The sequence below is a fragment of the Anguilla rostrata genome, chromosome 3 (assembly GCF_018555375.3).
Source record: "Anguilla rostrata isolate EN2019 chromosome 3, ASM1855537v3, whole genome shotgun sequence".
Taxonomy (NCBI): Eukaryota; Metazoa; Chordata; class Actinopteri; order Anguilliformes; family Anguillidae; genus Anguilla; species Anguilla rostrata.
The window spans coordinates 63309579-63334850 of record NC_057935.1 but is presented as its reverse complement, the minus strand read 5'-3'; the positions used below and the strand labels follow the sequence as shown (position 1 = coordinate 63334850).

The following is a 25272-nucleotide window of genomic DNA, read 5'->3' as shown; positions in this document are numbered from 1 at the left end:
ATTGCACAATGCCAGAGCGTTCTCACTTCCTGTAAGTTTTTGTTACGCTCTTCAGGACGATGTTTTCCAGTATGCACAAAAAAGCACACTGAGCAGAGCAATGGAATTACCTGCTACAGTATGCGCCTTCATAGACGGTAGCGGAGTCTAGTTCAACTAAGGAGAAAAGATGAGTAGGATGTGTGAGTAACACTGAAAACATCAGAAATCAGATCAGTTTATTTGATCATGAGTCATCCAACAAGACAGTGCGTGTCATTTATTTAAATATTAATGCCAAAGCTTTCTTGAGGGGTCATGCCCTCCACTCGCATACCGTAAATGTGTAGTTCATGGCCTCGTGAAATTCAATGTTGTTTGCGGATATCGACATTACAGAAGATTTTAGCTTAAGGCTAATCCATTACCTTCAGTTTATGGGGGAATAGTCTTATTTATGAACTCAACAAGAACATTTTTGTGAAGATTTTATTTCAGACACTTTGACAAATCAAACACAAACAAATACAAATTTTTACATGTTAATTATAAACCGTGAGCCTCAGGTAACTCAGGTAAAGATTTTGAGATTTCTTTCATACAGATAGATAAAAACCAAAAAATCCATTCACAAAATGTCAACTAGAATTAGATGACATTTAGCAAACTCAATAAATTACACTTGAAGTTGCATTACGTGCGCGACAACATCATTATGTACAGAGAAAACAATTACCAGAAAAAAAGAATGTTTAGGCGTAATCCCAAAACAAGTCACTCAACAAACAAATAGATAAAACGAAGTGGTCCTAGGACCTATTAATTTAACCCTATTAATTTAATGTGTGCAAACACACGGTCCAATCTGCAGGTTCTAGGGCAGGGTTCTTTAGCTGTGGTCCCAGAAGGCCATAAGGCAGGGCTAGTTCCAGGCACAGGCCACATACTGTTGGTACATGGGTGGTTGCCTTGGGCACCATCTGACCGAGGGAGAGCCAAACAGAACCGCAATTGCCATCTCCACTGTCCCCAAAACCCCCCCAACCCCTGCTATCGCCCCCCTGCCTAATCTACAATCAGGCCTCGGACCAGAAAATCTGAAAGGCTAGAGAACGTAGAATCATGCTTGCCATAGGGTTCTGGTTTTGTGTTCATCTTTAAAAAAAAAAAAAAACTAATAAAAAACATGTTTTTGGCCAAATAAGAGCTAGGTAATGAGGAAAACCAACAGGTACAGGGCTGAGGGTCCATGCCCTGGTGCATTTTCACCTGAAATGTGTATGGGCAGAGGCAGGGGGTCTGGAGGCCCAGGGGACATAGCAGCATTAGGAGAGGTGCTGAACCAGCGCTCTGCACAGCACCAAGAGGGTCAAAGTGAGGGAGGAGAGGGTGGCAGGGGCTCCAGCCGACAAAAAGGGCTCTGTGTTCTTCATCATCCATTCCTTCTCCTCCTTCAGGCCCTGCCTGTCAAGCTCCGGGCCCATAATGTCACGGATCTTCTTGTAGTACGCGTCCAGCCACTGCAGCTAAAAGCATGACACAGGAGAACACATATAAGATTCACATACCATCTCAACATATCTTAATATAATATAATTTATTATATTATATATATATATACAGTGGTGTCCATACATATTTTGGACAGTGACACAAATTTTGTTGTTTTGGCCCTGTACTCCAGCACATATTGGATTTGAAATAAAACAATGAATATGAGGCTAAAGTGCAGATTGCTGTCAGCTCCAATGTGAGGGTATTTAAATCCATAGTGGGTTATCAGTTGGTACTAAAAAGAAACAGGAAACAGGAAATGAGAAAGACGTTAAATTTATGCTGTTCAGCAGGAGTATTTGTAGCTGCTACACTGAACAACCTTGCGTATCGGTGAAGCTTTTTTACAGGTTTATCATGGCTGAAGTCAATGGGCTATTTCTCACAATAATGCCCCTCAATTGGCCTGGAGTTACACAGAGCAGAAGTGTGTGTACCTACAGTACAAAAAACGTATCATCGCACTCAATAGAGCTTTCTGAAGTAGACCCTCATTAGTTGCCACAAAGAACCTACAGTGGCGGATGCCGAGGGGCTTTCCCGGGTACCAAAGGGTATTGTCACCATGTTCCCAGGGGACCCTAATTACAGTCGCTCTGTATGCTTACCTGTTGGGGACTCATAATGGATGTGTCTATCAGCTTCCTGTCGTAAGGCACCAGAGAAATGGTCTCGAAGGTCATGTAATTGTTACCGTACTGTGGAATCAAGCACAGAACAGTGAAGGCCTGCCTGTGGGGGAGGAGCTAGCCTCATGCTACTTCAGTGTAGCTTTGTTTCTGACATGAATATTATGTTTGTGAGCTTCTAAACTGATTCATTTTCAGTTTTTGCAAAGACTGCTAATATGGCTTAAAAAAAATTTCTAGCCATATTCAGTAAACGTATTTCTGCATTTATGTCACTGCAGAGATTTAATAGTACACTCCCACCGTAGTATTCGCTGGTACTACGACGGCAACATCTTCGATCCTTATTCCAAAGTCATTGTCTTTGTAGTATCCGGGCTCTGAAAGAAAAAAATGCTAATTAGCCAAGCAAATTAACTCATAATGTTTCTCTGGTTATTGGTTTTCACATCAATCTATAAATACAAGGCAACAAAATTAATAAATCAGTTGTCAGAACAGCAGATGCAAATCAAATGTGTGATTTGTAGATTTATCTTATTTCTACACATTTCTCCTGGGAATAGTTGACATACAATCATACTCTATCTGAATGCCAATTCTGCCCTTCATAAAAGCATGCTATATCTTACCTATGGAGGTGAACATGCCCACTTCAAAAGGGATGTTATTGGACTGAAAGCCAACAGGCCCTGTGAAAAAGTATGACTAATGAAGAGTGAAGTGTCACACACCATCAGAGCTGATTGATTTTAAAAGTCAGTTCTCCCAATTTGCAGTGACCAATTGCACCTGTAGGCCCATGCAATCTCTGCTATGCTTTCCATTAGTTTATCAGAGCATAGGCAGGCCTAACACTGTGAAACAAGTGCCAACAGGCACTGCTTATTTTCACACTCCAGACCACAGTTTGAGCTGCAGGGGCCCAATTAGCCAGAAAAACTGCGTTGGAGACAGGAAACCCCAACTGACTGAGGCGCTTTGCTCTCTGAGTGATGCTGTCGCGTACTACGCTTCACCCCATGGGGCTGCCGGGCGCATTTTTTACATGTAAAATTCATTACAGTGCCTCTAAGAAGCAGTTCCTCGGCACTGTTCCTCTAATTAACACGGAGTAACGAGGCCACTCGCAACAACGACATTCCGGGATGCACAGTGCACCAGTGTCATGCGCGTTGCCAGAGTCACATGCAAATAAGCTGAACAATAGTCACAGCTGAAATAATCACCACAATAAACTGTAACCACAACATAATTTCCATTAAAAAAAAATGCCTCATGAAAATAATGTTACTGATTAAGATGTCCATGTAGACAGAAATGAGGTTTTCCTTGATCTAGCGGTTTGTGGTTGGCGGCTATGTAATATCTTATTTGTGAGGTCTCTCAGTGGCAATATTCATTTTATAGCGCAGTTACACTGTATACTGTTACTGTGGGGGAAAAAAGCAGCCTTACATTCATGTACTCCAAAGTAGTTTCCCACCCCATGGCCTGTCCCATGGCCGTAGTTCAGTCCCACTTCCCACAATGCTCTGCGGCCCAGCATCTCCATGTTCACACCTGCAAAGAGTGAAAAGTAGACCTAAGGGATAACAAAGACTAGAATACACACATCGCAACAACACACATACACCTGTGTTCAGTCTCAGCAGGAGGTTTGCTAAACCTGCTAGTGAATAAAGAGGGACATCTAGTGGCCAGACTTGGTAGCACCAATAACTCAGAAACAGTGTGTACCCTTATGCCAATATGTTTCATGTGTACTGGTGTGTGTGTGTGTGTGTTTGTTTGTGTGAAAGACAGGACATACTCACCTCTGGTATTGGCAGGAAAGATGGTCCTTGAGATCTCGATGTTTCCCATCAGCACTCGTGTAAAGGCTTCCTAAGAGACACACAGAGGAGAGCGACCAAACATTGAAACAAAGCTGACATTTGAAATAAAGAAGTTTCCACAGTGGCCTTAGACCTTCCTTAGCTCTAGTCTGTACCTTCTGAAAGTCAGTGGGTGTCCCCCAGTGCACAGTGCGAGTGATGTCAGTGGTCCCATCACTGAAGTTAGAAAAAAAAATGCATTATTGATGCTCAGAGCATTTGAGGACTTAACACAGCCCAAAACACCACATGTCAGTTTTCATATAAGGCAATAGATCAGCATGTCAAATAAAGAATCACTCAATTTCTTGTTTGTAATACTCACAGATACTGACCACCAGAATCCACCAGGTACATCTCATCCACGCTCAGCTTCCTGGTTGTCTCATTAGTGGGGCTGCAACACAAATCAGCCGACATGTAGCTTCAGCAACACGGGAGTGTGTCACAATGAAGGGGCCAGGTGCAAATATGAAAGAAGGGCCCAGTTACCTGAAACTATTTAGGAAACATTGTGCAGCATTATTTTGTGTAAGGTAAGATTGCCAATATTGCTTGTTGCTTGTAACTTCTTACAAGAAAGTTTCTTGCATTTTCTTGTAATACTTGGCTAAATGGCTAGCTTGGATTTTGCCAGTTGTAATGAATGACTTATAGGCAGTGCTTTGTACGTGTGAGTAACTTGGCATTTTTGTATGTTGAAAATGTGTTTTTCATCAAATGGAATATACAGAGAGAGAGAGAGAGAATATATTTAACATTATGGAGAAGGCAAAGACAGATAAAGACAGAGCGTACGATAAATATAAAGAGTATATGCACATCGGTGATACCTGTAATGGGCCAGGGCAGCGTTGGGCCCGCTGGCTGAAATGGTCTCAAAGCTCGGGCCCCTGTTGTTTTTCTGTTCCCTGAAAGATGAAGCATTCATTTATTGAATGGCAGAATGATAAAGATGTCTGAGTGAATGGACTTGGGTCGTTAAGTGATGAATTTGATTGAGTGCTTGTACCAGTGATGCATGATAATTCATTTTGAGGCATGGAAGGCAAAGTGTGAATTTTGATGAACTCAGAAGGTTTATGTGACTGTGAGTGTTTGTGTGTTTGTGTGCGCACGCGCGTGTGTGTGTGTGTGTGTGTGATACCTGCGTCGCTCGTTGACAAAGTGGGCAGCTGTCAGCTCAGTCTCATCCCCTTTGGGGACTCTGTTCTCCAACCATAGCAGGAGCTGCATGACTGCAACAGCATCTCTGATCTGCAGGGAGGTGGAGAGGATGCTCAAAGACACAGGTAACACAGTCTACACAAACACATACACTCACAGCGCAGTGTACCCACACACACACACACACACACACATACACTCACCTACATACACACACATAGTCACACACACATACACTCTCCTACATATGCACACATACACACACACACACACACACACTGAAACACACAACACAGCCTACGAATACACATCACAGTCTACCACAACACATTGAAACACGCAACACAGTCTGATACACTGATACACACGTATATAGCATGTGATGGTAAGTTTTACCATCACATGCTAACACAAGCTAACACTGTGAACCTCAAAGCATGCATACAATACACTCATATTCTTCATTCTTCTACAATGATGCGCACCCACATTCATCATATCACTATCAACAGCATCGCCACACATAGTCTACACAACACAAGCTCATACACAGTTCATTACACCACTGCCACCACACACACTGCAAGCTCATACAGCATAGTCTGCCAAAAACACCTTGAAATACCGTCCCGATATTAAGACTGGTGTATGGTAAATATGTTACTTAGGGTGACATGCATACTGATATGCCAAAACCAAATTTAGTGTAAATAGTGAAGCCTGTGTCCCATAGTGACACATTTAGGGGAGCACACTGGTGATCCACAAATCCGGGGTAAACTCGGAATATAACTATATAAGGCCAAAGTAGCAATAAAATGATTTATTGTGACTTTGCATGCTATACCAACAGACTTTGTGGAACTGGTTCAATTACTTTGCCATCTGTGGACTTATTACATTCAACTGAGAAAAGGCCAGACATTGCATGATGTATCATAAGTAAAGCGTATGACATTTCGGGAGGGACTCAATTTAATTTGTTGTTTCTCAATGGCAGGATGAGCTCATAACCTTGAGATTAAGGCTCTAAATGCACAATAAAAGCACTTATAACGATATAAAAGCCGAGATTATTGAAACGCATGGGTTTCCAGCACGTGAACTGATAAGGTGTCCCTCCAGGATTCTGTTCCCCCGCGTGGGACCAGCGGGACCTCCTGGCGTCTTTGGCCGACGTTTATGGCTTTAACGAGACCGAGGCAGAGGGGAGCGATAGCTCTACTGTAAAGCCATAAAGCGGAAGGGCAGAGAGTGTTTTACGGCCTGGCTGGTTCTCTTCGGGATGTGGTGGTGCTGGTGGTGGATATGTGGAGGTGGTGACAGTGACGTGGACGGCCTCCCTACGTGAGCGTCTTTCAGGATGCGCTGCTCCGTGACGTCCTTCATCGCCTTTGTGATGAGTACCGGGGAGTAGTCGCTGGTCAGCATCTTGTCCTGGGGGTGGGTGTGGGGGGGTTGTAGGGGTGGGGAGTGAATTAAGAGAGTGAGAGAAGGTAAGAGGCAAGAGGAGAGAGAACCTCGTACTCAGCACCAGAAACACAACCGGCACATGATCGCTCACACCTTGTCGTATTAATCATGCCATGCACAGCACGACTAAAATGTTGTTAGCACCACACGTCATGGAGTGAGAGGGAGAGAGAAACAGAACACATGGGCAATGAGAAAGGGAAAAAAATGTGTGTTGGTCCTGATTCTGTGTTAAAACCCTAATCTCTGGTCTCTCTGTACGTGAGATTACTGGATGAGTAATCTAACCTCTCGGGCATGAGAGAGGAGTGAAAATACGCTCCTGGCTGGCTGGCTGGGCCTTACCTCTGGCGTGATGAGTTCAGACAGGGCCCGGGTGGTGTACTCCGTCCCGATCCACACCTTGACTTTGGGCCGGGTCAGGTAGTTCTTCAGGTATATCCGCACGCTCGGGTATTCTATCAGCTGCACACAGTGGTCCAGGTAACAGGACGAGTTCAGGTACACCTTCAGCTCCTCGGATACCCTCTCAAGGTGAACAAAGAGCCTGGTCAGGGCAGAGATAGAGGGAATAAAGGCATTGAGGAAGGGAGTAAGTGCAGGAGGGAAACAGGTAGTGAAGGAACGAGAAATTTGGCAGGAGAGAAGAAAGGGGGTGGAGGGTTGACAGGATGAGAGCACGTATGTAATTCACAGGTCAGGTAAAAATTGGGGTTCAAAAACTGCAGGCAGAGTCCTGCTGCTGGGTCATTGGAAAGGTTGAGATGGGTCTCAAGTTACAATGTGAAAAAAAACCAACCTGAAGTACTTCATGCTTTCCATAAACATCCAAGCCAGTCAGATAAACATGACATTATTTACATGCACTGCTTGAGCTACAGTGTACACAGTACAATACAAAACAAATACTTGTTTCGAAATATGTTAAACAATTTCACGTCCACATGTAACCGTATGTGTGCGTGTACACACATAGATGCTACACTGACTCGGGTGTGGTTAGCAGAAGTAAACATACTCATTCCTCAAGGGGGTTGTAGGGACTCAAAAGGTTTGGGAACCACAAAATGAACGAAGGAGCAGTAGACTTGCCAGATCTCGTCCAAGGTCAGCAGTGTGTAGGAGTAGAAGAAGGGGTTGTAAGGGATGTCGTTGCCGCGGAGATTGAAGAGCCCTGTAACAGAGGAGGAATGTGGAGCTTTCAGCAGGCAGGCCAGCATAACACACCTAAACCAACACTGACCTCAACTACGGAACCTACATATGACACAGCAGTCAACTGAACTTATAAAAACATGTACGAAAGAGAACAAAAAAACAAAAAAGAAAAACATCCAAACAACTGTTAGCAGAACAAAAGTGGTCCATGCTCTTTGACTCGCAAGTATAATTCATACGTGCAGTTGGTTATTATTCTAATGCCAAGTGTTACAAAGGATGCATGCATTCAATGGCAATTATAGTTGAGCAGATGAAAGAATATTGCAGTAGCTTGTAAGGTTGCCAGGGCTCACAAATATTTTCTAACTAACTATTAACTTTCTCAGTTTATTCACAGTTTACTCATGTCTCTGTGGGTTTTTTTTTTTGCATCCCTAATGGCCTTTTCGAATGTTGCAGGTTAACAAATGATTTTTGTGGCATTCAAATATAATAATAATAATAATAATAATAATAATAATAATAATAATAATAATAATAGTAGTAGTAGCAGTTGCAGTTGCAGTTGCAGTTGCAGTAGTAGTAGTAAGAATGGTAGTAGTAGCAGCAGCAATATTAGTAATAATAATAATTGCATTAGTAGTTATATTGTCAATGACAGCTCTAAATAATTATAGTATGTTATATTAACATCTCTACTGTTTGTTCCCTTGTTTTTGTCTTCATATCAGATTTTTATTTTTACTTGATAAACAACAAATATCTTATTTTCCAAAAGGATTTAAGTTCCAGGACTGTCCACAAACCTATGTTTGCAACCCAAGTTTTCTGCCCTGCACCTTCAGTTTCAGCTGTCTAGGCGATTCGGGACCCCAGTGCTATTGGTAATGCTATTTTGTGTTGTCCAACAGGGGTCATCGGTGGGACTGGGATTACCGAACAGCCAGTGACTGTCCTGCTTTTCACTTCCACATAAACTGCGTCATCCTGCTATTGATTTTTTCTTTTTTTTTTACAGCGTGTGCAGAGGATGTGTGTCAATAAGCCAGACAGGCAGGGCTCTGTGAGATCTATGAAGCGTGTCAGTGAATCTTCACGGTGGAAATAAGTTCAGGAGGCAGCATGTGTGTGTGTGTTTCTGTAGGTGTTTAGAGTGGTTTAGAGGTTTGTGTGTTCCCAGTGGTAAAAAAAAGGTTCCAGAGGCCACACATTTCTGGCATTGTAGTAACTGCTGTGTACAGGTGACTGCAGGTAAAACAGCTGTTTACGGGTACAGGCAGTGAGTAGCAGAGGAGGATTTGCCTGTAGGTGTGTGTGACAGTGGAAGGGCCTTACATGCTGTCTCATCCAGGGCAGACAAGAGGACAGCTGTGGGCTTGTAGGGATTGTCTCTTATCTGCTGACGAATGTCCCCCACTTTCATCTGCCAGGTCCTCTCTGGGCATGGAAACAACATGTGCACAAACATACACACATACATATACACACACACACACACACACGCATACACACACACGCATATGCATGCATACGCACACACCCACACACACAATGAAAAACACATGTGCATGCAAGCACATGCAAACACGTGCACAATCACACATTAACACACATACACATTAACACACAAGAAACCCACACTTGTACACAAGCACAAACACACACCCGCACACACCACACACACACGCACATAATGAGCTTTGAGATCATCAACGTCGCCATTAGTTTTTATGGTTCTTCCACTTCACTTGCTTTGTAATCACAGGGTTATAAAGCCCTTGAAGGGAAATCACTACCCTCCTGCCCCAGCCTTCCCCCCCTCCCACCATTATTACCCGCAGAGATAACCCGCAATAAAGAATTAAAATTGCGCTTTTATTGCCGCGGCTTTCTGCACTGTTTGCAGGTATTTATCTGTGTGGCGACAGGACGCAGGGATCGTAGGTTCACGCACCAATGATGCTGTCTGGAAGCTTGAAGATGCTGTCCGGAGGAAGAGGGGGGCGATCGGTCCACACCTTATCCACCAGATTGTCTGGGAGAGACTTCAGGGTCCGGTTAGCAGGAGCCAGCCTGACGTTATAGGCCTTGAACGTTTCTGTGGGCATTGTGATGTGCATGAAATCAATGCGACCAAAATTCAACCGATAATTAACAGAGCTGCAAGTACGGTAGTGTCCACTATATGAATCGCAAGACATTTTTTTTAAGGTCATGTATTGACTGCTGCTATGAGGTGTGACTCTGACAACTTAGCATCAGCACTGGTCTTTGCCTGGTCCTGTAATTATGCAACTATGTACGTTTAAGAGCATCTGCTAAATGCATGTAAATGCAAATATTCTGGTGGAATGATAATTAATGCGGTTGTCTCAGAACACATTGTGGCTGCCCATTTCCGTGAGTTGCAAAACAGCCAAATTACTTTACAAGACATTTATGATGGCTATGGAAGCCTCTAATGATCCTAATGATGTTGGCATGCCTCTTTTTCTTAATGATATCTGCTTTTTGCACAATTTGTATTCAGCTGTTTAGAGCCATTGAGGCCTTGGTAGAGCTCAAGGCTCATAAATCACCGGAGCAGATCTCTTTCCATGATGAAGTACACACAGCTTATGTAAAACGTGATGTCCACTAAAATGTTTATAGGCTGATTCTGATTAGTAATTAGTCTTAGTTTTCTGCTGGATATGTCAGTACAGGAATACTCCCCAGCACACAGGGATGGGCAGTATATGTATTTCCAATATATACATTTATTTCACATTTAACTCGGGTCGCTTGCCTTTTTTGTATAGTTTATACCTCTGAGCCACCTGTAAAATATTGTACATCGGTACCATTTTGTGTTTCAGTGTATTTCTGCACATCCCAGTCTTTAGCATGACATCTCCGCTGCCCGACAACCCCACCCCCCACTCACCAATGGAGAAGAGGAAAGGGTCGAAGCCAATCTCCTCCCCCTCCGTGATGTGTGTGATCAACCAATCCGTAATGCCCCTGATGGAAGCTGTTGGACAGTGAGACGAGGCAGGTTTGGTCTTAGGCCAGGTTCCCAGGCTGGACACGCACAGCTTTTTGGGAGGAGTCAACAACCCCTCGCCATATGTCATTGCTGCGTTCACTTTGGAGTATACCGCTCCGTCGGTCAACAAGCAATCACTGTGAGCTTTTGTGAGTAAATATCAGGCATATGGTAGCCATTTTCTACGCTCAGAATTCCGTGATGGATGATTAAATGGAGAAAACAATACGGAAGGCAGCCAGAGACAGACCCCTGCCAAGTTATTATTTGGCCCCAACATGATTGGAGTGTTTATGCGTATAATTAATGCACGTGTGTATGAATTGTATGAATGACATACAAAGAGACAACAGGGGTAACCAACCTTGGGGCCTCATTTCAAGAATGTTCCTACGGTCAAATTGTATCTTAAATCGTGGCTTACGTAGAAAACCGAGACTAAGAAGTTATTTATATACAACCCCGCTTTGACGTGGATATCATTGTATCTTGACATAAAGGACACTGGACGTAACTTAATTACCTTCAGAAAATGCAAGAAATGTTGAAATGCAAACTTACTTAAATGAAAATGGCTTCTATACGACAAGGAAATATGAAAGCACATTCACATGAGTTCAAATTGAAGTTAATTTGAGATTTATGTATCGCAGATGCGAAAGACACAGATACGGCTCTTTAAACCAATGTAAGCAACTTTGTTTCGGTCTCTGCTATTTTTTTTTTTTTTTTTTAAATAAATCAACCCTAAGCACAACCTTACGGATGATCTGAAGATTACATTTACGTCTAAATCCAAGAGCAATTTTTACAAACGAGGCCCCGGGTCTTGGAGAGCCTGTTGGCGTTTGCTGTCACTCAAACTTTGGGGTTCCACTCACGGTCTTTCACCAACTCCCAGTTGCAGTCCATTTGGCGTTCGGCCTGAATCCAGTACCGGCTGTCGGTCCAGAGGAGAGCCTGGTTTGGGGTCACTACTGCCGTGCCTGGAGAGAGGGAAAGAGCAGGTGAGAGGGCTTCCCATTGGTTGTTCATTATGTGTGGGCAACCCCAACAGCTAAACCATCACTGGGGGGTTTTTCATCCAATTCATGGTCCAACCCATACATCCACTTGCACACCAGAATATCTATTGAAATAATTTAAGAAAGAGTAGGAATACTGATCTAAAACTGTGCTTCATACAGTTGAAATTCAGATTTAATTGCATCTAGATTGAAAATCCTGCTGTGTATGTGTGTGTGTGTTGGTGTGTTTGTGTGCATGCATGTGTGTGTTCATGTGTTTGTGTGTACATGTGTGTTTGTACGTATGTATGCGTGTGTTTTGGCGTGCTTGTGTGCATTCATGTGTGTGTTTGCGTGTTTGTGTGTACATGTGTGCGTGCATGTATGTGTGTGTATGTTGATGTGTTTGTGTCTATGCATGTGTGTGTTCATGTGCTTGTGTGTACATGTGTGCGTGCATGTATGTGTGTGTATGTTGATGTGTTTGTGTCTATGCATGTGTGTGTTCATGTGCTTGTGTGTACATGTGTGCGTGCATGTATGTGTGTGTATGTTGATGTGTTTGTGTCTATGCATGTGTGTGTTCATGTGTTTGTGTGTACATGTGTGTGTGCATGTATGTGTGTGTATGTTGATGTGTTTGTGTCTATGTATGTGTGTGTTTCACGTGTTTGCGTGTACATGTGAGCGTGCATGTATGTGTGTGTATGTTGATGTGTTTGTGTCTATGTATGTGTGTGTTTCACGTGTTTGCGTGTACATGTGAGCGTGCATGTATGTGTGTGTATGTTGATGTGTTTGTGTGTATGCATGTGCGTGTTTGCATGTTTGTGTGTGTGTGTGTGTGTGTGTGTGTGTGTGCACGTGGGACATACCAGCAGATCCGGTGAAACCCGAGATCCAAGCCGTTCTCGCATCCCGCTCTGCGATGTACTCACTCTGCAGGGAGAGTGCAGCTTCGTTACAGCGCTTTCTGTCTGTCAGCAACCTCCTCCATCCTCAGCTGAGAAAGGTGTGCTCACACCTCTTAAACCAGCATGATGGAACTCGCTCATATGTTCATGAAAGTGTTGCGCCATGACAGGAAAATTTTCTAATTGACAATCGTTAGATGCCAGTCGAATGAAACACCACACATATTACTTGCAGTTACAGTACAGTGTAAGTATGTGCAGTTGTTAATGTACATGCTTTTGATTCCTTGTCTGAACCCTTGTCTCTCAGGCTGCACTTTAAAAATGGGTGGGTCACAGTAAATACGCTCGCCCAAACACATTTCAATTCCACGTACCGTATGTTCATACAACAAGACACTGCATACGTAGGCTAGGATAGGGTTGGTCATAAAGTAATTTGTGGGCTTGGAAAGCTTGAATGCTGTTTTATATGATGTACGGCAGAGCATGGAGAGAGGACGGGGCATGGCGGTGGGGTACCAGGTGGGCGTCGGTCGCAGGGATGATGTAAGCGGAGATGTTGAGGGGGGCCATGGCGTTCCTCAGGGCCCGCAGACGCAGGGTGGTGTTGACGGCCGTGGGCGGAAGGTACTGGAACACACAGCAAAGGCCGCTCTAAGGGGGGGATTCTGCCCCAAACTCCTCACCCCCACTCCCCAGGACCAAGCCCTTGCCTGTTAACCTCGCTTGATACTACCAACTGGAATGTGAACACAACATTGGGGCTTGAGGGGCGTAGCTGACTGGGGGAACTTTGACCGGGAGGGGGATTTGTCTCACCGGGGTTGTGGAGCAGTTCCTCTCCCTCTCCGAACCAGCTGCACGGGGGACCTGGCTGGAGCTTGCTGCAGCAGAGACAGACAGACAGAGGGGGTACGGGGGCTTAACCACTCCGCTCAGCACAGTGCCCCTGTAGGACTATAGCAGCGCACGCGCCTCGAGAGATCAAAGCGAAGTCCTCGCGGTTGCTGTTGCCGTGGGATTGCCCTGCTCCTGACCTTGGTATGTATGACAGAATGAGAGGCATCCAAGGACAGCTGGACATGGTCGGGCCTTACTCTACAGCTGGTGGAGGCACACGGCTGAGCTGGCTCCACATGGCTTTGCTGTCTACTTTAGGAATTCAAAACCAAAGCTCCCAAAAGTATCTGATTGTGTATCTCTGTTCTAACCAGAAATGAAACAAAAAATGCACAGCTATAAACAAGATACATACCATAAACACAAATTAATGGTTTAGTGTCTGATTATAAATGACAACGTAACAGTCACCAGAAAGGAGTCCTGAACAAAGGTTTGTGTTCCAGCTTACAGAAGGGTAAAAAAACAGCCACATACTTGAAACATGTGACTCACAGTTAGAAATAGCACAGGATATAGTTTTTATTTAACAAGAAGGAAGAATTAATTAAGCTTGTTTTTTACCTCCCAGGACAAGAGCTGCAAAGAGGACCCAGCCAGTTACCGTCATCTTGCACAGTCTACCTTGGAAAGGGTGATGCAGGTGCTCCTCTCAGGATTACACACTGTCACGGGGAACACGGACTCTCCCTACTCATGCGCAAACTCTGATAGCGATCATGTGCGATAGCCGAAGAGGAGGAACTTTGGCTGCGCGGAGTCTGTTCCTGTAATAAAGGGTGACGCCCTGTGACTCCGTCCGTCCAGCTGCACACAGCTCACTCCCTCCCTGCAGTTGGGAAAAGCACCCGCAGGGGCACAGATGGCTGGCAGGCTGCCTGCCGTTGCATGCCACGGTTCAAAGGTCAACTTGCAGAGGATTCTGCACTTTGATTCTGCGGAGTTTTCGTTCACTTTTATTCTCCTGCCAAATGAACTGAGCTGTTTCTCTTGCCACAGTAATTTCATAAGATCACCCCTCAAAACCCCCAGAAATCCCCCACTACTCCCACCCCCAACCCCTCCACCCCCTGCCCCCTGCCCCCCCTGCCATCACCCAAGGCCTATCATTTTTTTTATTTGTTACAAAATGATGTGTAATAGATATGTTTGTAGATGTATGTTGGTGCCCAGTTACATAAACACACATGTGAACAAAAAAAGAAAACCACTCTCTGTAAATCTCCCTCTCTCCATAATGTTAAATGTATTCCCTAAACAATAAAACGCTCTCTCTCTCTCTCTCTCTCTCTCTCTCTCTCTCATAGTTGCTCAGAGTTTTCATGTTTGGAGCAAGCTTATTACTGCGAAACAATAAAAAAATAAAAAATAGGAGCAATAAACATTCAATCCAGTGTTACTGCCCTGTACTTCAGCCCTTTGAGTAAATGACCTGTGCTATAATTCTGCGGGAGCCACTGGAATGAACTGAACTGTATAGAGGCCGCATTTACTGAGAATCCACCATCTGCTGTTGGGGGAATGGAAAAATATTAATGGTTCAATAACTCCCCGTGTACAGAATACAATATGAAATCATTTACTGTGCGTTAAGCGAAAACAGTTCGTTATCTGTGGAGCAGTGGCCGCAGATTACCTTTCAGTTATGAAATCTGTCCCAGGGTTTATGATTCATATGAATGGGAGACATGCATACAAGGATGTTCTTTCCCTCAAATGTACTATATTCATTAACACAGAATGAAAAAGACTGGGGGATTGGTTAGGGTTTAAAAGAAAACCGGACGAACTCCGGAAATGAAAGGCTCTGTTCCCTGAGTGTCTTTGGCTAACCAGGAGGGGGCACATTAGTTCCACTAAAATTATTCAACAGTACATATCGTGAAAAAAAAGTACTGTCTACTGCCATAAAACCCCAATGAATAAAATGGTAATTAACTATAATTGCCATTATTTATTGTAAAGAATACAATATGTGAAGTTTCTGACCATAGTAATATTGCCTATTTTATATCTCCGATGTATAATTACCAGTGATTAAATTTCACATTACCATTACGTTAATTGTAGTAGCCTACTTGTAAATAGTGGAAGAGGGAAATGCCTATTAAAGAGCCAAGTAATTTCTCTGCTACCATCTAATCTGTTTTTTTTTTTTTTTTTTTACAGTAACTTAGAACAAAAGTACGGTAGCTGCACAGTCCATGAATGACAGCAGGGGGAGTTAGTGGACAGCATATATTCTCATGGATTATACAATGGGCACATACCTTCCATTTATATATGTTGAACACAGATGGTCACACACATACATGCTCTCCATGTCTCAAACACACACACACACACACACACACATTATTCCTGAACCGTCTCCCCATCAAGCCTTAGCACAGGTAAGTGAATGGCATTGCCACACACAATCTGAGATTCCTGTCACAGATGTTGTGCATTTTTCTCCCCTTGAATGAAGTTATGGATAGATATTAATAAATGGTAGCCCTGGCAACCGCTCCTGGCGTTCCGGGGGTGAGCTGAAGCCGTTTGAAAAGCACAGCAGCTGTAGACAGAGGCAAGTGGCAACACCTGGGTGGGGAGGTTATCCAGGGCTGCCGTATGCTGCCAGCGCTGCTTGCCCATGGAGCGCAAATCCAGCAGAGTTCCCCCCCGAAACACCACCGAGACTAACGCAATCTACAGTAACCTCCGAGCAAGGCTTACAGGGAGAGGCAAAACAAAGCTGTAAATCAGTTACTCATGTCCAAATGCGCCGTGCTTCGCTCTCTCCAGACTGTCGCCAGTAAGATCTGCACCTGCCTGTTACCATGCGGACGTGTCAAAGACTTTCTGTTAGTCGTCTGTTAGACCCAGGAGGACATAAAGATGTAAGCTGGCGGGGCCGGGGGACTGGGGGACCGGGGGACCGGGGGACCGGGGGACCCCCCCCCCCACCCCCCTAGCACCTCGTGTTTTGTCTGCTCCGTGTTCCACGGCCAGTCGCCTGGAGATTTCGACATGACCCTATGGATGTACGTATTCCGTCGCCCCCGCCAATGGAACGGATCTCGCGCGCTGCGCCCTGTGCTTTGCGTGATGGCGCGGGGGACACCGGGGGGGGGGGGGGGCGGTCTGGGCCTGTCAGCGGCGCATAAATCACGGCGCAAACGCCGCAGACGCAGGACGCCGAGAAGAGGCCGGCCGTGGAGACGGCAGCAGCGGAGATCACGCACGGAGCCTCCAGATACTCCACTCCTGCGCTCTTCCTGTCCAGCGGCTCTCCGCTTTTTAACGCCTGCACTGTAGCACAGCACCGAACGTCCAGTACCACAGTACTGTACTTCAACTACTGTAATTATTAGAAGATGCGTTAAATTAGGAACGTATTCGCTTCATCTGAGAGGCTGAACTTTCAATTAGAACACAGAGCTCGAGTATCTGGGGATACTCAAGCATCTTTGCCGACGGGCCCAGCGCTGGCCCACGCTCTGTGTATTTAACCTGGCAGGGTGGGAGAGAGAGCGGTCAGTGGGGTGGGAGAGAGAGCGTTCAGTAGGGTGGGAGAGAGAGCGTTCAGTAGGGTGGGAGAGAGAGCGGTCAGTGGGGGCATTGGGGGCGTCCGTCGCTAATCTCAGAGCTTTGTGACCACAGTCACGTAATGTGAGTCCCAGGGCCAGAGTTTGCCGGCGCTTGCTGTTTGACAAGAGTAAACAGCCACGGCACGGTTGCCTTTCTCTCCACCGTATCATTTCTTCACTCCGTGTCTGCTTTCATTTTCACTGTCGGATTCCGGGTCCCCCAGGAAACAAACTGCAGCTAAAACAGTTTCCCTTAGATTAGGGAAGTTCTTCTCCATCTTGGCCTGGCTGCTTTGCTTTGTTTTTAAATTTTCTTTCTTACGCCCAGTAACAATAATTGAATCGGCCTCGGTGTGCTCAAGAAAAAATGATTCTCCATTTTCTTTGAGGCACCATGTCTTTCAGAGCTCACGCTAGTGTATTCCCGTGGCCCACAGTATAAGAGGAGAGAGACCTGATTGCGCCGCTCTGGAAAAAAGAATCAAAATCACCCTCTTTTCATGTGTGCCCCGATCCGTCCGCCAAATTGCAACATCTTGAGTGCATTAGAGATCTCGGGCCGATTCCACAATGCAAAATAACTCATTCTTCTTTTTTCTCAAGCATAACGACATGCATTTTTCTCAATACAGGAGTGAGAAAGGAAAGGTCAGAGAATTTTAAATGGGAAGAATAAGCAGAATGAAAACCAGATTGTGCTCGGAGGTGGAGAAGGAGTCGGAGACGGCATATGAAGGGTAGAAATATGATAACCGAATGCATGGACCAGTGACACCAGGCGCTCCTCTTCAGTGGTGTAATAGTACATCTCTGCCAATCGTCTGACTAAACCCACTGCCTCTGAAATTGTCCACAACATGTGATGCTCGGGAAAATTCCCATGAGCTTGTTGATTCCCAAGGCACTGCTGGTTTTTCTTTTTTTTCAGAAATTCAACATTATGATTTTACCCCCCAGCCCCCCTATACACATGCATGCACACACACCCACCCCCCCACCCCCTACCCCCCCCACACACAGGGCTTGACACCCGCCACCAGCCAAATGCGGGTAGGATTCAGCAGTGGTATGTAACTCCATCACTTTTACTAGCCACTTTGGCAGGTGATCTTTTAGTAGAATTTTCTAAGAAAGAAACATTGTAGTTTAGAAAAGGTATCTGAAATAATTAACTCCATTCAAGCTGATACAACATAATACTACAACTCCCATAAACACTGGGTTGACACTTTGTGCACATCCCATTGGCCCATCCACTTCGCTTTCTTGCGTTTTGCTGGGAGTAGCCTATGCTTGATAAAGGTAAAGCCACACATCCTCCGACAGGAAGTGACTTCATAATCGCCTCCATTCATTTCAATGGGAGCTGAGTTTTCATAGCCGCAAGGAATGCTGGGATAGCTAGCGATGCGAAGCAAGAGGGTGGAGTGACCGGAAAGACAGTACCATGGTGTGATAACCAATCAGACTAAAGATCCAACATGTGAACTTTCTCCGTGGCTGGTGAGCCAAAAAGTTAATGTCAAGGCCTACACTCATATATATACACACACACACACACACACACATCAGCACTTTTTGTGATAGCGCTGGTACTTCTGAAACATGCACAAGCTTAAAGCTTACATTTAAGAACAATACAATAACAGCACAGCATCTTTATCCACTCTCATAAGTAGGACAGAGACCTCCATCTTAAGGGAAAAATAAATTAGATCTTACCATTTTTCTCTTTGTTGTGTTGGCCACAGATACATAAAAGCAGGGGACTTTCTCCACCGCACTGCACTGTTTATTTATGGAAGGCACATCTAAATAGAATAGAAACACCCTGATCTGTCATCCCACAAATTCACAATACACACATACACACACACACACACAAACGCACTTCCCACTCCTTGGCCTATTTTGTACCACCCTGCAGAGTGAGCCAAAAGGGATGATTCTTGACCTGGTCCAAAGCTCACCTGGAGTTCATGAAATTGGGACAAATAAAGTTTTTAAAAAAAACGGGCCATATTGTAGTGCAGGTCAAGTTGTGTCAGTGTCTGATGGTACCGAATAATCTTGAACAGTAAAATCCCGGTAGGAATAGGATCATTCAGCTCTGGAAAAGAAATAAAGAAAGTTGAAACACTAAAAGCAAAGGAGTGTAACCTCCTGGTAATCACAGCTGTATGACTACCCTATTGCTTGCTCCATTGGCTTCACTAGAGATGAGAGATAATGGGAGACAGCACTTTCTAATGCGTTGGCATTGGCCCAGCTGGAATAGGGACATTTTATCACTGACTGAACGAGTGAGTGAATGAGTTGGAGGTGGGGGGGGGAGGGGGGGTTTACTCCCCCACAAGGAATGCTGGTAAAAACAAAACAAACACTGCTGGGACATCTGGGTGATGTCAGCTGTCAGTCTTTCCACCTGATCGATGGACATGCTGGCTTTGATACTGACCACACTCTCGTCTCAGAGAATGTGAAGGCATCTGAGACAGATACCAAGTTAAAAGTGTGTGTCGGGGGAGGATATGTATGTATGTATCTATGCATCTATGCATGTCTGTTTGTATGAATGTATGTATGTATGCAAGTGTGGCAGGGGGATATTATGCCGGATGGATCAAACTTTCTGCCATTCACAAACAGAGGAATCTTATATAACCAAGCTTCGTGTCTCTGGAGGACTGTTGGCTTGCAAGCTACATAGAGCATCCACAGCCCCGCAGCCAGCACAGTACGATAGACCTAACTGTGCTGCACTCCAATCAACTGAATTACCAAATAATACCGGCAAGTGTGCTTGGAACATTTCTCAACTGAGGAGAGAGTGTGGGCTTTGATAAAGAACAGTGGGTCAGGAAAGTAGCATCCATTGTAAATTTCAGCTTCAATAAAGTGGTGGATTCTGGGTAACGGGGGGAGCTCTGAAAGTAGCTGAAGGAATCAAAAAGGAAAAAGAACAATGGACCACGATATGACAGTTTGGAGAGGGATAATACACGAGATGAATGGAAATACAACTTGAACTATATCCCATTAAGCCTATGTTATTCATAACACTGTTATACTTATGACATAACACCTGTCAAATCCTGTCATGACAGTGTAATACATTTTACAATATTGCGTTAAAAATTATGCATAAGCTCCACACTGGAATAATATACAGAATTTTTACAAAATATATTCAAAACAATCAAATTTAATTACAGCACACATTATCACAGTGCTACTAGTGACACTATTTATGATAACATTATGCAGGCTTTATGTTGGTTTTTTTTAACATACTGTTCAGATAAAGTGTTGCACACACACATACATGTACACATGCATGCATGCACACATACATACAGGACAATGGACATCAAAGCCAGGAAAACAATTCTCATTTCAAGGATATCACAGACTGCAGAGGTGCAGGTGAAAGGCACCACACCTTCACCGTTTTTTTTCCATTCCCTAATTATCTCTTACAGAACATAATGCTGCTGCTGTGGCAACATGCGGAGCTGCTAATCAGCGGCTGCTTGCCAGCTGCAGCACCGAGCGAGATGATGCCAGCCCCTGCCCGTGTGCATGTGAGCCTCCAGAGTGAGAAATGTGACGTGAATGTTAAAATTACGAGCTCCCCTGTAAGAGAGCGGGGGGGGGATGACTGGCAGGGGTCTCGCGCCTGTGCCAGTGAAGGTGGCTCTCGTCCAACTCCATTGTGCACGGATCGTGAGCAAAGGAAACCCAAAGCCTTTGTCATCCCATAACCCCCGATAATTCCTCTTTCCCCACGGGAACCTTCTATAGAATAAACAGCTGCTAATCACAGAATCCGTAAATACCACGGCATCCTTTCGGTTTCATCCAGATTCCTGATTTGTGCGAGATGTTAATTGCGCAGGATGCCATTTTGAAATGGTATGAGCTTGGCGATTAAATAATGGCTTAAGCAGCAGGGCATAGCCGTGCTTCCCTTCATCAAACAAGACATGGAAGTGGACGACTGATCAAGAGGGCGAAGAACATATCACCCCACCTCACCCCACCCCACCCAATGAACCTACTTGTTGGGCAGAAAGTGTGTGTTAATTTCACACTGCTAATAAATAAAACTTGCAGGTTAAGTCAAATACAAAACTGCCCAAGACGACCCTGTTCCCCGTTTTTTTGTGCTCCCTTTTGCTTTGGCCCCCCACCCAGCCCTGTCCTAGATTCAGCCGGCTCAGGATCGCTGCCTCAGTCAAGGACAGGGGCAGCATGTGATCATGGCCCCGGGGGCTGGATTTACGGCACGAGAGGCAGTTCGGTGAGACGCGGGTGCGTTGGCAGCGAAAGCTGGTGAGACAATGCACCCGCTCACCCAGTCAAAGATAACTGGGTGAGGGGTGACAAACTCCCGAGTCCTTCCCCGAGCTCCCCTTGCCATGAACCGTCTCCGCCCCTCGAAGCCCGGTGGTGTGGACCCTGGGCACTCACCGGGGACGATAGCTGAACCCCCATCTGCACACAAACAGTGCGGTCTGCATTCCGGTCCTCTCAGGGCACTGCCTACCTTGCCAAAGGTGCTTGCGAACATTCACCCCGCCAAGCACTCAGCGAGACGAGGGGGAGCTAATTGAATTATGAATCGTATGTCCCGCTCCGCTCTGTATTCTTCAATTCAGGGACTAAGATGAAAAGAAGCTGAATATCCATTAGACATGCAAAGCAACAAAGAGCCGGAAAAAATGCACACTCAACACCTTCACAGGCCTACATGCCCGTTCTGCATATTCATCAGCCTTTTCTTCTATATTTTTACATTTTTATTTTTTCTCATTCTTTCCTTTTCTCATTGTCCTGAAATCCCATGCGTGGACGGTTGTTGTAGATGCATGCTATGGCACGAGCCATATTCAAATGTGATTCCAGTACGCGAATGTGCATTTGCATCAGCTCCCTCAAATAAATAAATAAATAAATAAATAGTAAAAGGCATTGTTTTAACGTCAATGGTATGTACCTGCATAGACTCACTAAGTTAATGTCTCATGTTCACTGGAAGAGGGGGAGAGAAATCAATATCACTTCCTCTCAAAGCCTCGAGTGTGCATCATTTCTCTGTGTGTCTGCTCAGCGAGATGATCTTGGGTTCAGATGAATGTGCAATCGTTGGAGACATGAGCAAGCATATGAAAGGGCTTATTTTCATTGGCCGTGACCAGGAAGCCTGCGTACCATTCCAAACTTACATTCTCAGTGCGTTAGAATTTATTGAGCTCGGGACCTACTGTAACGGAGAGACCTGCCAGTGAGGGACAGCGTAGCTTGGCCCCGGGGCCAGACCATGATGCACCTGTCACGGCCATCAGAATTTCAGCCAAGCCTGGAGAGACAAAGGGCAGCGATTGGGTAAAGATGGGAGACGGGCTCATTCTGATTGGTTTCCTTACTGATGTTTCTGGAGACTCTAGGCCCACGGCCACCTTGTAAGGCTTCGTTTAGCTTCTCAGAGCCTAATGATCCTGCGGTTTGGATTCCTGACAGAATGAACCTGAAGCTCAGTAATGTGCACAGGCCCAGCAGGCCTGAGTGCTATTCAAGAGAGCAGCTAACAATTTCTCCCCTCGGCATCAAAATCTTTGTTTAAAGCTTTTGAGCTGTTCATTCATTTCTGGGACTTTGCCGTTTGCCGTTCTTTACGTTACATAACGTTAACTTCAAGCACGATGGCTACAGTACAATAGAGTTTCATTCAGTAATATCCTAATGCTTCTGTCGGTCAGTTAGGGGTCAGGATAACTGATTTTTGAAAGTGATCCTTGGGAGTTGCATTGTTTTGTGCCAAACTGCACCAAAATGGGTGTTTCCACTGACTGAATGCATTTGAAATGAAGGATATAAACGAAGAGTCTCAAGTCAAATCAAGTATATTCTGTATCACAATGAGGCGCCAATAAACTCAGCTTCGTCAGTCCTCTCAGAGCGATGTTCAGGGGGAGGACTGCAGAGTCTGCTGGTTTTGGATGTGCTTAAACACTTAAGTGCTTATTTTAAGATGGGCCAAATTGTCCAGACACCATGTTTCCAAGGCCTACACCGACTGCGGATTGAAAGGAAACCACGGAAACCTGCAGGCATTGTTGCCCTCCAGGACCTCAAGCCTTGACATCCCACTCCATAGCCCTTTTCGACAACGTCCGGAATGCAGAAAGGATTGCCAAACTCGGCCAAAAGATCCAAGGGCCCTCAGGGGAGGACATCGTCTTGGGGGGAAGTGAGGGGGGAAAATATACAAACAAATAGAGGAAGCGGTCAACAGGAAAGGAGGGCTGAAGCCGGGGCTGCTTTCCCGGGCCAGGGCCACGCTCCCGTCCCCACTGGTCCGTTTCCTATCCGCCGGTCCCCTTTCCTCACTTTGTGGCTGATTGACTTTGTTTTGGCCGAGTCAATCGGCCACATGTCCACAGTAGTCTGCAGTAGCATCCTGCCTCTTTGAAAGCATAGCGTACGTATCGTGTGTGTGCGTGTGTGTGTGTGCGTGCATGCGTGTCTACGAGTGTGTGTGTGAGGTTTCTTGTTTACAGGTTGCTGTTTTTGGGACTTTTGATTAGCCGGTGGAAATTTTTCCACTTTGATTAAATCGGATGTTAACCTTTGCTGAGGAATTTCGCTGCAATCCTTGGCCCCAGCGCAGAGCCAACTGTACAAACACAAGCGCACGTGTTCCCCCGTGCCGGACATAATGGAATTCTGCTCAGATGGTTTAGCTGGACCCGTGAACTTGATTAGGGGGGCAAATATTTATTTAATTCCTACTTTTTTTACTTACGTCTCTCCCTAATCTCATATAAGATAAATATCTCTGCAGGAAAACCATAGGGAATAGCAGTAACAAAAGAGAAGTGACCGTGATCTAGTTTCATTGCCACTGCTTAGTTTATATTTAAAAAAATAAAATAAAATTTATATCAGCCTAACACCAGATAAATCAACCAATCAAGTGATTGTGTTAGGTTTCAGAGCCATGCTTTTTACTCTACCCTGTGTGTGCACATTCAAGAGGCTGTAATAGGCTTGACAGCGGATTTACTCGCTACCAGAATTGACCCCTGCGACCTTCGAGAATAATGTCGCTGAGCTTATGCTAACAGACAGCAGCTGAACAAAAGACAGCCAGCACTAAAGCGAGAAGTTATTTTCTCCTTTTCACATCTGACACCTTTCAAGAGCTCCACGAATGTTGGCTAGAGCCTCCACACAATGAGATGGCTGAGTGCCAAGCCTGTCAATCAAGAGCTGCCTGCTCATTGGGGAAGCATGGGCCCTGCTCTTAGAGAAACAGGAGCAGAGAGGGGGCTGTGTTGAAGGGACACTGTGCAGCTATGACCTCCCTTCTCTGGACTGTGTTCAATGGGACACTGTGAAGCTACTGTGGGACCTCCCTTCTCTGGGCTGTGTTCATGGGACCCTGTGCAGCCATGACCTCCCTTCCCTGGGCTGTGTTCATGGGACCCTGTGCAGCTATGACCTCCATTTTCTGGGCTGTGTTCATGGAACCCTGTGCAGCTATGACCTCTCTTACGCAGTGGACACAGTGTTATCAGAATAGCCTCCCACAAAGGTAAAGAGAACACACTTCTGCAGGGGCAAAGATAGGGTTGAGTGGGGTTAAAATGTGTTAATGCAACGGAGACTATCTAGTGATTATAATGCCTCACACTGCCTCACAGTCCAAGCAAGCTCTTACCATCCGTGAACAAAAAACTATTTTGAATCTGATTTGAATCTGAAATGCCAGCTTAGTCAAGTCAGGTGTACTTAAAATTAATCCTTATGAAGCAGAAATAAGTACTATTGAAAAAATAAAAAGCAGGAATGGTCAGAAATGAAACCGGACTTTGGACTAATAACGCTCCAAGCTACAGCAGCCACGACAGGCTGTGTTCTCTTGCAGTGCCCCAGGTTTGACAGAAAACAGAAACCTGGAAGGCAATATCAAGACACAAGAGATTTTTTTTATTTTTTATTT

At 45.1% G+C, this 25272-nt stretch overlaps 1 protein-coding gene across 1 annotated transcript; it reads right to left on the bottom strand.

The window, feature by feature from the left end:
- Positions 1-490: 490 nt before the first annotated feature.
- xpnpep2 (X-prolyl aminopeptidase (aminopeptidase P) 2, membrane-bound) lies at positions 491-14428 on the bottom strand. Its single transcript, XM_064329279.1, has 21 exons — positions 14257-14428; positions 13612-13676; positions 13312-13422; positions 12751-12814; positions 11750-11854; positions 10767-10853; positions 9795-9938; positions 9176-9277; positions 7772-7853; positions 7025-7226; positions 6554-6643; positions 5187-5296; positions 4873-4950; positions 4365-4436; positions 4156-4216; positions 3980-4049; positions 3621-3725; positions 2795-2854; positions 2466-2542; positions 2142-2231; positions 491-1505 (listed from the first exon to the last, which is right to left on the bottom strand). The coding sequence occupies exons 1-21, from the start codon at positions 14300-14302 to the stop codon at positions 1305-1307; spliced, it is 2022 nt and encodes a 673-aa protein (XP_064185349.1). The 5' UTR covers positions 14303-14428; the 3' UTR covers positions 491-1304.
- Between the last annotated feature and the right edge of the window lie 10844 nt (positions 14429-25272).

What these genes read in the sequence shown, in the direction of transcription:
- xpnpep2 (XM_064329279.1), bottom strand. Translation starts at nt 14,302, where the DNA reads ATGACGGTAACTGGCTGGGTCCTCTTTGCAGCTCTTGTCCTGGGAG. An exon ending in CTGAACTCATCACGCCAGAG is followed by an intron (nt 6,644 to 7,024) that starts GTAAGGCCCAGC and finishes ACCCACCCCCAG; the next exon opens with GACAAGATGCTGACCAGCGA. An exon ending in GCATCCTGAAAGACGCTCAC is followed by an intron (nt 5,297 to 6,553) that starts GTAGGGAGGCCG and finishes ACCTCCCTGCAG; the next exon opens with ATCAGAGATGCTGTTGCAGT.